This window comes from Cebus imitator, unplaced genomic scaffold (assembly GCF_001604975.1).
Source record: "Cebus imitator isolate Cc_AM_T3 unplaced genomic scaffold, Cebus_imitator-1.0 Scaffold33, whole genome shotgun sequence".
NCBI lineage: Eukaryota > Metazoa > Chordata > Mammalia > Primates > Cebidae > Cebus > Cebus imitator.
The window spans coordinates 10,323,984-10,338,067 of NW_016107348.1; the positions used below are offsets into that span (position 1 = coordinate 10,323,984).

Here is a 14,084-nt window from a genome sequence, read left to right on the forward strand (position 1 = left end):
ATTATGTTTTGACATGAAATGTGTCTGCATATTTCTTACTTAGAGTACAAAAACTCTATTGTATAGTTTCACTTGGTGCTAAACAACAACAAAAATCAATAGCCATATAATAAAATCACTTACAATAATGATTTCTTCTATTAGAAAATACAGTTTGGCTTGAGTTTCTGTTTATATCCTTGAAATTGATTCCTGGAAAAACCTAGTTTTCCTCAGCAACTTCAAGCTAAGTTTCTGTAACAACATCTTACAAAATTTTTAAATTAACTGAAACATCTGCATTCATGCTGGCTATATTTTTATCAATACAGCATAAATATTATTTACAAGCTTGTTTCTCAATATAACATTAGTCCCAGAGTCAGAAGCCAACTAACTGTATTGCATGATTTACATCTACTAAAGTCTGTTTTCCAACAACATCTACTAGCAACATTAGGATTTTGCTGTACTGTTTGTGTAACCCTTAAGCTAAAGGTATTTCCACATTACCTTTTATTTTCTCCAGTATATCCCAAACAGGAAGATATATTGGAGCCATCTTCCTGGCATTCTCAGTTCATTTATGAGTTTAAGTTGGAGTGGCAACATTACAACTAACCGGCACAAAAATGAACATACATTTATTTTAGTTTCATAAAGTAATAAAATGTTACATTTACTCATTCATTTTTGTATTAACTATGAAAGGTTAGATTTGAAACACTCAGAAATGCTCTCTCTTTATTATTTTGTCACGGTTGACATAGGCTAGGATTATACTGTTCTAACTCTTTAATTTTACAATGGCCATTTGACAAATGAAATTACTTTGACCTAATTTGTCAGAGAATATCTCTAAAACTTATTTTTAGGAGATAACAATTTCTCCTCTCTCTTTCTCAATCTCTTTGTCTTATTCATTTTCTTTTGAAAAACAGAACTACATTATTCTCCCCTTTTCTCAGTTTTGATAAAGTCAACTTAAGTGCATTCAAAGTCAAATGACTTTTAATCCACTAATTCTAGATTATGGTATATTTTGCCTTCTAGAAACCCATATAACCATGTACTTGTGCATCTTAATATATGTTAAAAACATTGAGGGATAGTTTTCCATGAAGCAGGACTTCCTAAAAATATTTTGTGCCATGGAAGACTTTGAACCTGGTAAAGCCTCTCTTCTCAGGATAGTATTTTAAATGGGTAAAATAAATTAAGGAGAATTATAAAAGAAATTGATGTTACTAAAAGAAATTTGTATCCATGTATACTTTTAGAGGGAGTCTGTGCACCACAAGATAAATTTATACAATTCAAATATATTTTAATTACATTTAGCCACGAAAAATCTTGATCTGCTTATCAAGTAAAAAAATTATATTGAAATACATATAATTCGAGGTCAAGAGATCGAGACCATCCTGGTCAACATGGTGAAACCCCGTCTCTACTAAAATTACAAAAAATTAGCTGGGCATGGTGGTGCGTGCCTGTAATCCTAGCTACTCAGGAGGCTGAGGCAGGAGAATTGCCTGAACCCAGGAGGCGGAGGTTGCGGTGAGCCGAGATCGCGCCATTGCCCTCCAGCCTGGGTAACAAGAGTGAAACTCCGCCTCAAAAAAAAACAAAAAACAAAAAACAAAACAAAAAAAATACACACAATTACATCTTAAATTTATCATATAACTGAAAGCAAAAAAATCATAAATATATTTTTATAACATAATTGTTTACATTCATGGGATAAGCAAATACACAGAAATACATTTTGGATATAGAAGAAAGAAACAATGGAAGGAGATAATTTTAGCATAAACTTATTCTTACCTTTATGGCAGTGGATGCAATTTGAATGTGGTGAAGTCTCCGAAGGGTGCTGTCCCTGTCAATGAAATAAGAGGCAGCTAGCTGATGTAGGGTCTCCAGAGTGACCGAAGAGCTATTGGTGCTGGAATCACTTCCTTCAGCTCGTTTGCTCAACTTCCGCTTGTCCACAAAAATTGTGAGTGACTCCTCTCCTGCATTAATAATATTTCAAATTATTTCATTTTCCACTTAAAATCAATGTTTAGATATCTGCAGGTGAAGAGGCCTAGATTACAGATGTAATAAAACAAAGGAGTGATATACACCAAAAGGGGAGGGGGGTCTTACTTTTTCGTCGTGAATATTTCTCAAGTACCTCAAAAAATGCCTGGGATATTAATCACTTTAAATACATAGTTACTGAATGTCAAATATTTAGATTTTGTAGAACAATTGCTCCAGATTTTATTGACTTTCTAACATAGTTTAGCATAACACTCATATGGTCCAAAAGAAAATTAAATTACATAAAATAAACTTAATGGGGTACATAAAATGAAACTGAATTTACTCAGAAATTTTTACCATAGAATAGAATATCCAAATGGAAACATGATGAAACACCAGGTTTCATTTGGACTTTTAAAATTCAGGTAAAGCATATGTATATAAGGTAGGTATATATATATGTAATAAATTCAGAATTTCCATGCATAGGGTGTATTAAAACATTGTGTGTTAATACACTGCATTAAAAACACTAAAATCTGTGAAGGATTTAGACAGTGGCAATAGGTTCTCAAAGGTAAAACATAGAGCATATTCCAGTTAAGCTGCAGTTTTCAATGTCCAAAAGACAAAAACTCGTCAATTAAGTTAGACATTGAGAACTTGTGATCCTCTGACAACCATATTATTGGATACTAATCTAGTATGTAATTGTCAAACTTGCTGTTTTCATTCTCTCAGGAACCTTTTTGTTTGGGTAGTATTGTGCCCATGTATAAACTAGCAAGTCACTTTGATGAAAGGGCAAATAAGTTTGTCTAATAGGGTAGTTGGCATTTCCTTTTTTTCTTGTAATAATATCAATTTTAAAATGACACAGACCAGGTGACAATCCAATTTTAAGTAAGAGCTCTTACATATCTACCAGAGATGAGGTCAGCTTTTATCAGAATTAGGTTTCAACAAACGCTATTTCTAAAACTCACAATTCTTGTTTGTATTTGGACCCCAACATGCATATTAGAAATCAGTTAGAAGAAGTAGAATAAAGAAAAAATACATCCTTTAAGAATAAATATGTACGTCAAATCATCAACAATATACGGTCATGTACATGATAAACAGCTCTGGAGTAGAAGCAGCTGAAAGTGAAAAAGAATATACATGTAAATACTATAAAAATATACAAACAAAAGAATCTACAGTCATTTTCTCTAAGAAAAATATAAACAGATGAGGAAATTTCAGGAAACTCATCTCAGAATTACCAATGAATCAGAAAAACTCATCCATTTGATAAGCTGTGAGGGTGCCAAAACAAAGAAATACCCTGTAGACAGATATAGAAAGAACAACAGTGGTATAGTGGGCTAAGTAAAAATTCAAAATGCAGCTCTGTGAATTATGCAAGAGACGTGTAACTAAGAAAAATTAAAAATAAAATGACAGAGACATCTTGGTAAATGTAAATTAAAGTAAACAAAGCTAATGAGCTTGATGTTACAGAATTTAGGCCAAATATTGTTAAATGAGGAAAAATAACAATACTGTATAGTGCTAATAATTGAAACTTGCAAAGTTACTTTAATAGCAACACTTTTCATAAAGCAGAAGATATAGGAGTAATAGACATATGCTGATAATATTATAAGACTTCAACACACATTTCTTAGACTAAACTAGATACAAAGAAGATAAAAAGTAATGATAGAAATTTATACAACCTCCAAATAAGGTAGATCTTATCAATAAATTTTGGACCTTATATTAAGAATAGTGCAAATAAAACTTACTTTCAAGATTACATAGAACATTTAGAAAAGGTGACTATATATTTTGTTACAAATAAACTCTTAGTGAATTCCATAAATTTGTAAGAATATAGTATGACTCACTGACAGCAATATAAAAAAATAAAAGTTAATAGAAAATTTCAAAAGATACTACATATGAAAAATCCCTATTGTATAATATTTGAATGACAAGATAGAGGCAAAATTACAAATTGTAAAGGAAAATGTGTACCAGAATTTAAGGAACAAAGCAGAAGCACTGCTGAGAGAAATATCCACAACCACAACATACATGAGTTAACTACATGATTCTAAAATCAAAGAAAAATGAGAAAAATAAACTTACATCAAATAAAAATAAATGAAATGATAAAAGCAGGTCTTAGTTGTTTTTAAAAAGACGGGAAATGATAAATACACCCAAAAGTAACTCCTTTGAGGAAGAAAAAACACCAACTAGTTAACCACCTTTTTTTTTTTTTTTGGAGAAAGAAAATTACATAAAGAATTGACAGAATAAATGTACAATAAAGCAGAAAACAGAACATTTATTTTAAAACATGAAAATAACTATTTTCTAAAACATATTGTAAATAAGATTAGGTGTCACAGAATACTTCCACCAAAAAAGGAAAAACAAAACAAAACAAAAAGAATTAACACATCCAAATAGCTCACAGTGGAATTTTGCCTAAAGTATAAAAAAATTGATGATACTGAAAATGTAAAACTTCTGAATCGATTTTTATAAACTGAGTATAACATTAGCAAGATATCTGAAAATCACACACAATATATTTTACAATTACTGAATATTGATAGAAAATTATTACTAAAGCAATAGCAAACAATATCCAACAGTAAATATTTAAAATGCATATCTCATGACCAATTGGATAATTCTAATACTGCAAGAGTGGCTCAATAGTAGGAAATAATTAATATAATTCAACATACTAACATATCCAGAAACAAAAATGCTGATATCCCTTATTGCTTAAAATACACTTCATAAATAATTATAATTATTTATAATTAATTAATAATAAATTAGGCATCAATGAATACTATATTTTTTCCATAGTGATGGAATCTCAATATGTTGCCCAGGCTGATCTCAAACTTCTGGCTTCAAGTGATCCTCCTATCTCAGCCTCGCAAAGTGTTAGAATTGCTATCATGAGCCACTGCACCTGATAAATACTTATTTAAAGAAATAAAATACAGGATCCTAAGCATAAAAGCCGACATCTTTCTTAATGGGGAAACCCCAGGAGGCATCCCCATTAAAATTAGAACCAAAGAAACATACCCACAAGTGCTTCTACTATTCAACATGCTAATAAATATACTAAAATGTAAATACTGAAGAGAATGCAAATTAGAATCACGGTGTTAGAAAAAAACACTTAAACTATGTTCATTTTACACATAATATGATTATGCTGGTGAAAAATCAAAATTTAATGGACAAACTACTACACACATAATAACATACTATACTAAGTAATAAAACTTAGTAAGGGACAAGCAAATAATAAAAATATTACTAACTCAATAGATTGAAACATACAAATATTAACTAGGTATAAATAATAATGGATTAGGGAACACACTTTATACGGAACAAAAAATGTGAAACATATGAAAAAAGTTATAAGTCCTTTCTGAAAGTTGCCATAATAGACCTTAATAAATGATAATGATAGTTTTTTCATTGAGCAGAAATATTCAACATTCAAATATATCAATTTTCCTTAATATATAACGATGCAATCTGATTAAAACCCTGGACGGATCATTTTTGTTTTCTGAAAGTAGGAATATTTATCATGTCAATAATGAATTGTAAGTGAAAAAAGAAAAACTTAAAAATAATAGGCAAGAATCAGAACATCTTACCATACCTGAATGCATATTGTAAAATCTGTGCAATTAAACAGTGAAGACTGACACATGAATAGGCAGAAAAAATGGAACGGGAAAAATATCCATAAAATAACAAGTACATATGGAAATTCAGCATGTAATAAAATGGGGTACTAATTCCTTGGGAAAAGACAGACTTTTTACTAAGTGACACCTAAATAGCAATTTGGAAAGTAAGGGATATGATTCTACACAAGGATAAATTGCAAAAGGATTAGAAACACTATTATTTAATGAAATGAAACCGTTCAAGTAGCAGAGAAAAATTCATAAAAATACAAAGAAAAGAAAAAATTTATAACGAGAAATCCCAAAGTAAGGAAATAAAAGATGAATGAATTAGAACAAGTAAAACCAGATTTCTTTCTAGCACAAAATCACAATAAAACAAATTTCGCAGTGATAAGGAATATTTACAACATATAACAGACAAACGGTTAATTCCTTTAACATTCCAAGAACTCCTAGAAATCAAGGAAAAGAAAACAAGATTTGGATAGAAAAACAGATATAAATAGGAAAAGAGATTTCAGACAAGAAGAGATAAACCTAACCCACCTAGATTTGAAAATATATTCAATTTAAGTCATAGCATGAGAAATACAAATTTAAAATATATTGGTATATTACTTTGCAATGACAGAATTTGCCAAAATCCAGACTTTGACAATTTGGGCAAATCTATTGGAAAAGTAGAAATAAACAGGTTCTCTAATGTATTGTTGGTGGGATTGCAAAATGATGTAACTAATACAAAGGGAACATTGGCAATAGTTATCAGTAACCAACTCTACAATTTTAAATTTAAGAATGTATTTCACAGAATGATTGTAAAATATGCAAAATGTGTATCACTGTGGCTTTTTCATTGACAGTTCGCATCAACATAAATGCCTATCAGTAGTAATAAACTAGATTACAACCATTCAGTAGAATACTGTGCAGCCAGAAGGCAGCAAAAATGATTTCTACAGCGATCTCATAAAGTGGATAAAAACAGTTTCATGATAGTTTTTTATAAGACAAGGGGAAGATACAAGTATACAACATATGTATATATTTCTTTTTATTTGGAAAAAAGTATCAAATACTGGAAGGATTAACCAAAAGCATTTATGAATTTTCACCTACAGGAACAGGATGAAGAAACACTTTTGGAAGACACATTTTACCATGATGTTTAAGCACTGGAAACATTTTTTAAATGCTTTATTTATAAAATAAAATTGTATTAAAATTTAAAAGCCATACCTAAAAATTAAAAACAGAAGCCAATGCTACTAATTGTGTATCATGTCTGTAAAAATAAAGTGACTTAAGAACACAGAACTTTGAATGTAAATCAGCTTTTGGAATATATTCTAAACAAAAACAAAAGTATAAAGAATCAATAAACTTTATTCTGTAGTGAGATGAGCAATATATTCATAGTAGCATGGTTTTATGCAGTATGTTGTTACATATGAGTATACAGGTATTCATTGTACAAATGTTTCTACTTTGGGTATCTTGAAAAATCATTGAAGAAAAAATCATAATGAAATGAGTATTCACAACTTTTTTTCTACATCTGGCCCATGTTTAAAATATACTGTTTCATAACAAAAATATCCTGAAGTAATGGCTAAGTTCATAACCAATACTATGGCTATTCCCAGATAATTTCACTTGGAAAATACATTAAAATTTTGAAGAATCATCCAAGTTCAGCCTTGATGCATTCAATGTTTTCTACAGATTCTTGTATTTGGAAGGAGGCTTACAAGCTTTTAAAAACATAATAATGAATATTTTCTTCAGTTGATTAATATATTAAATTCTAAACATTGATCCAATTAACCAATTGGACATTAGCTTTGCCTCCTGGAGATGCAAGAAGGCCATTTTAAATATGTGAAGAGAGTCATTTTCAGTAAGTCTCCTTTGTATAGTAGTGCATATTCCTATTACTGAAGGTGTTCCAACATTAATTGAAAATCTATATGTTGTTGAGCAGAAGAGATAATTAGACCAATGGAAGACATTCTTTCAGAGGATTATGAGGTCCTGGAAGACAGAAATGTAGAATTAGTTATAGTTTAGATGTAAGTGTACCATGTTTTACTGTAGAACAGATTTGGGTTCTAATGCTGGTTTTAATTTAGTAACTGAATATTCTTGAACAGCATATCTTAGGACTCAGTTTCCTCTTACGGAACATGAGCATCATAATTATTTCCTCAAAGAGCAGCTGTAAGCTGAAATCGACAGCTGTAAAGGGTTTGGAATATGACTGAAATACAGTAAGAATTCAAAAGTTTTTCATATATTATTATGCAGAGCTGCATGAATCAACTCATTCCATACCTAGGAGTTTCTAGTAAATTTAACTAGTTATCTTATTTGTGATGAGAAGTCGGCCTTTCCACTTTTACAAACTCTTTGACTCTGTCCTATAGTCTGCAACCTTAAACAGAGAGTAAAGATCTCCCAAAACATTTTTCTAAAATAACATATTTCTATCTATGTCATAGCTATTCATATAAATACAATATTTCTAAAGATGTCTTTGCTTTTCAGGTAAGTATGGCACATCATTAATTTCTTCTTCTTTTTTTTTTTTCTCTTTTTTTTCCCCATTTATTTATTTTATTGCATTTTAGGTTTTGGGGTACATGTGAAGAACATGCAAAATTGTTGCATAGGAACACACATGGCAGTGTGATTTGCTGCCTTCCTCCCCATCACCTACATCTGGCATCTCTCCCCTTGCTATCTCTCCCCAGCTTCCCACCCCGAGATATAGACCAATGGAACAGAACAGAGGTATCGGGGGCAACACAACATATCTACAACCATCTGATCTTTGACAAACCAGTCAAAAACAAGCAATGGGGAAAGGATTCCCTGTTCAATAAATGGTGTTGGGAAAGCTGGCTAGCCATGTGCAGAAAGCAGAAACTGGACCCCTTCCTGACACCTTACACTAAAATTAACTCCAGATGGATTAAAGACTTAAACATAAGACCTAACACCATAAAAACCCTAGAAGAAAATCTAGGCAAAACCATTCAGGACATAGGCATAGGCAAGGACTTCATGACCAAAACACCAAAAGCATTGACAACAAAAGCCAAAATAGACAAATGGGACCTAATCAAACTCCACAGCTTCTGCACAGCAAAAGAAACAATCATTAGAGTGAATCGGCAACCAACAGATTGGGAAAAAATTTTTGCAGTTTACCCATCTGACAAAGGGCTGATATCCAAAATTTACAAATAACTAAAACAGATTTACAAGAATTTCTTCTTAATAGGATTCCATTTGAGTCATACTTCACCCCCCAAAAAAGGTGGAGCACATGCTCACCTTAAAACAGTGAATTAAAACCTATTTGATTTAGGAATACTTTGCAAATGTTAGGTTGTCCCATGTCACAACTGAAAAGTGACACATAACAAGAGCTAGGGATCACCATTTCAGCATAGTCCTTATTGTAACAATATGAATGATAATACAATCCTAATATATATTGAGGCAATTAAAGATGAACATAGGAAAATAGTGGTCTAAAAGTAAGAGGGGTTTCGTTTTCTATCTATAGGAGATTTTAAAAAATTTACTTTTCAGTTACCAGTTTTGCTTGTAAGTTACAGATTAATATGACTTCTATCGTGAAGAATATGTATTTCAGACAAGAAATCAAATGAGAATATATTAGTATATATCATAATATACTTTTATTACTAATTCTATTGCTTATGTTTTGATTGGCATGTTTTTAATTAAAGAATTCTAAAGGCAGTATGACATAATGAGGGAAAATGAACCATGAGGTTTAGAGTCAGGGATGTAAGGGCAAATTCTAGTAATAACACATAATCTCTCTACTTGAGGATTGTGGGGCTTTGGTAAAGCTGCAGATGCACTTAGCATTCCCATCTCTAAAACAAAGGAAATATCCTTCTCTCAATTATCTGTGAAGATTAAACAATATAATCTCTCTACAGTACCTGGTGGAGCATATATTATGAGTGCAATAAATGTTCGCTTTCTCCCTTTTCCTTTTTATTAAGACCTAATGTTGATGAAGAAGTTTTAAATTTTCATAAGCTAGGATTTCATAGTTTTTAAATTGCACCACAGGAATCTATCTGGACCTAGTCATAATTGTTTCTAATGGTTCTCATAATCAAGATATATGGGATTACTAATAAGAGTAGTGGGTTATCATTTCTAATAATAGCCTGATAAAGAAAATCCATTCGTAAATTGCTAATGGTTCTTCTCTACAGTAGAATTATAATCCATGTATGCAAAAGCTTCCCTTCCTGATATGCCTGTGAGGCAACCTAAATCTTCAGTTTAAATTACCATAATAGATCTTTTTATGAATACGCTGTTTAAAATCCTTACTTACAACAGAGCACACTATTTGATGTAAACTTGTTACCTTGTGCTAAGTTTCAACTTTTGTAAATCATGAATTGTTGAATATTTAAGAAATTTTGCCAAGCTGACTCAATTTACATGAAGAATAGGCCTATTTCTTTCCTATAAGAGATCCTTCTTTTTTTCAATTGTACATAACTACCACACTTTTGTGATTATCTTCTTCATAGTCATTTGAGATTTTTAGGACCAGAGAAAATGCATTCTCAGATTTTACTGTAACTTTTCCACAAGTATTAAATTACAATTCATTAGAACCTACGTAAATGACAATGTTAAGATTTGAAAACTGAAATATTATTATTCAATCAACTAAAAAAATTGTGTTCAAAAGTCATTTTTATTCATTTTAAAAACCAGCTGGGGGTCATAAGCATGACATGGGTTCCAAAGGACATTCACACATTTTTTTAAAGTCTAAATGTGATTTTTAAAATGATTCAACATTCTGAGTCTGTGAGGCAGTGAAAGGATTAATGACTGTGGATATAAAAAGATATGATTATTTCACATAGAAATCATGCAGCTGGGTCTTGTGCAACTAAAATTTTGTGGTGGTTTATGGTCATTAAAAGCACATATTGAAGGATGCTTTCATAGAAAATGAGAAATAGGGGATGATAAAACAAACAAACAAAAATCACCATTTGAATGTCCTACCATGGTTGGCTCACAGAATTTGACATTTTTCATGAGATGTGGCCCTTAAAATTATGTATATTTCAACTCTGATCTTCAAATCATCTATGTTGAGTTTATAAGAAATAGAGATTAAAGAACTTCCATACTATTTACTTCCCACCTGGATTTTCTCAATTTGCATTCTCATATACATAGTTATTGAGGGTAGAAACAAACTAAAAATAATGGATAAAACAATGATAAAAAGAATCCTACAGGTAAATCAATAATGACAATGTGGTAAATTGTGTTATTCCTTGCAATTATTTATAACACCATCATAAATGCAAACATGCATACATAGATTCATGGTCCACTGTAGAGATGCATTCATGATGCATTCTCTTTATTCTGATATTAGAAGGAGAATGCTTTGATCAGTAAAATATAAGTGAGCCAGACGTATGATATTATACAAGTTTGGAGAGGCCTCACAAAGTTACCTCTTGCTTTTTACTTTTGCTTTTTACCCCTGCCAGGAGGAAGGCATGTTGCAAAAGAGGCCTTCTTGATTCTCAAGACACATAGATCTGAATCTCAAGGTACCCAGAGAAACCAACATAAAATATTGGCCAGAAACAACAATTATTGTATGATCAACTAAAATATGGAGTCTTTTTTTACTACTGTGAAGCTGATTTTTATCGGTTGGATGTATTTTATTTTATTATTTTATTTGGTGATTGCTACTGCCCTTGAGTTAGTCTGTGGTCCTATAATGTTTACATTCTAGCCAGAAAAAAAATTATGTGCAATTATGGCAGATGTCTTCCTGTTTATTCTACTTCGTTACATTTGAATATCTTATTGTGAATGCCTGTTTTGCCTTGGAGTGATTTGTAGTTATTAAAAAAAAAATGCTATTTGAGTGAAAATCCTTCTCATAGAAGTAAACATTGAAAACATTGTTTAAATTGAATTGTTTGTAGGTTTTACTTTTGATGTAGCCTTTTTTCTCAAAAATGTTGTTGAATTTTTGGCAACGAGAAGCCACATTATTACTTGTGCTAAAGCCTTGCAATATTTTTTGTTATTGTTGCCCTTTTGAAATTATATTGAGTTTGCAGTTACATGTTGCTCTCAGGGTTGATAATCATCCTTCTTAAGCTCCACATGTTAAAGGTACACAGCCTGGTGATATCTATCTACTAATCTACTAAGATTGTATTGTGGGGAAAAAAAGACAGTGTTTTAGAAGTAAATATACATCAGAAGAAAAAACATGTTAGAGAAATAGGCTTTTGGCAAGAAGCAGAACCAAATATACTAGGATAGTTAAGAAATAGACGTGTTGGCTTAACATCACTTGGCATCTGCAAGATATGGGAAGGAAAGAGCTAACCTTACATCACTTTGACAAAGAAACATAGTATGTTTTGCAAAGCATCCCAAACAAAAGCAACTGACCTTATAATTATTAACAGTTACCCCCAAGAAAAGACTATAAATTTTCTAAGCAAATGTGAAGGTAGCATAATACTCTCCATAGTTGTACAGTAACATGAAGATAAAGGAACCAGAAATAAATAGCTCTGAGGTTAGGTGGCAAAGAACCTACCCTGAGTGAAACACAATTAAGTTACTTCTAATTTTGGAGCTATTTACAATGATATAATGAGTATTTTTAAAAAACATTTTTGGTACGTATAGTTAAAAACTCCTGCTATTATTTTTTAAGATTACTTCTCAGAACAGTTTATTATACTTTAAATTTATATAGAGACTTTAAACAGTGCTGTTCGAACTTAATGTGCATATAAATCACCTGGAGACCTTGTTAAAATGTACATTCTAATTCTTTAATCTGGGATGGAATCTGAGATTCTGCATTTCTAACAAGCTCCAAAGTGATGCTGATGCTTTTGGTTCATGAACCACACTCGAGTAATGAGGTTCTAAACCGTAATAACTTTATTACCAAGTTAAATGTCTGTCTGTATCAGTGACCTAAGTGTTCATTTAAGGAAGATCTTGGGTGTTCTGAACTGTCATAAATAACTCAGTATATATTTGTCAAAAAAGTAGACAGGTGATCTATCTATCTTATCAATGTGCTACATAAAAGAACAAGAAAAATATATAATTAAGTGTCCAACATTCTACAACTTAGCATTTATCTTTTACCCTGGTTGCCAGGAAAACCTTTACTAATACCAACTGACAGAGAAAGTTGAATTACATTTTGCTCATGTTTATTCCTATTATTATTTATACAAATGATTTTTAAACCACAACAGTAGATAATTGCCTTGTAAACAATTAAAAAATGATTAACATTATTGCTTTAACATCAGACATTTTATTTTAATTACTAGTGAAACCTGAGAGATATATATAGAGAGAGAATGAGAGAGAGAAACAAATACAGTCTTAAGCAATATTAATAATCTGAAGACTAATTTTAATAAATATCAGTATATCAGTCCTTTTTCTCCTTCAATGACATTTATTTTGATTATTTCCTAAGATAGGAATATTCAAAAATATTTATTTTCCTTTCCTTTAAAACAGAATATATATTCTAAGACAGAAACTAATTCTATGCACTTCAAGTGCTTATTCATATTTCTTTAAGAAATACATTATTTATGTGTGTGTGGGTGTATCTGCTGAATTAACTTTATGTTATAAACTAAAGTGAAAGAAATTTGTACTTCCTAAGAGACCAAGTGAAAATGAGAACAACAGAAGTTAATCAATTTTGAAAAGAGGCATATGACAAAGAATTAAAAACTGTCTGTGAATACTTTATACAGAACATAATTCACATAGTGAAAAGTGAGAATTATATCTGAAATTAAATGAGCATACTCAGATTTCTTATTCCTATGAAAAACAAGTAACCAGAAATAAATTTAATTAATACTTCATCCATATTCTAACTTCTGACTTCCATTTCTTTAAAACACACACACACATATTTTGTAAAATTTCTGAGATAAGTGAACTACATTGGAGGTGTAGTTTTACATATATGTACACACACACATATATACTACATGATAATTGAGGCAGTATACATTATTTTAAATCACTATTGTATGACATTAATACTATTTTTGTACATCAATCATGCATTTTTTATTCCAACAATGGAGAAAGTATTTTTTGCATTGAAACAAAATTAAATATCTAAAAAAACGCTTAAGTTTAGCCATATAGTAATCAAAAGATACATTAAGAAACATTTCAGAAAAAAATTAAAAAGACTTACAAATGAAAAACATATAT

General features: G+C 30.8%; 1 protein-coding gene across 2 annotated transcripts in view; it reads right to left on the reverse strand.

The window, feature by feature from the left end:
* The window catches only part of BRINP3 (BMP/retinoic acid inducible neural specific 3), a 340,326-nt gene that overhangs the window by 166,610 nt on the left and 159,632 nt on the right, over positions 1–14,084 (reverse strand). For both annotated transcript variants that reach the window (XM_017524542.2, XM_037737086.1), the window contains one exon: positions 1,810–2,000. In XM_017524542.2, coding sequence (XP_017380031.1) covers positions 1,810–2,000 — 191 coding nt within the window. The remainder of the gene's footprint in view (positions 1–1,809; positions 2,001–14,084) is intronic.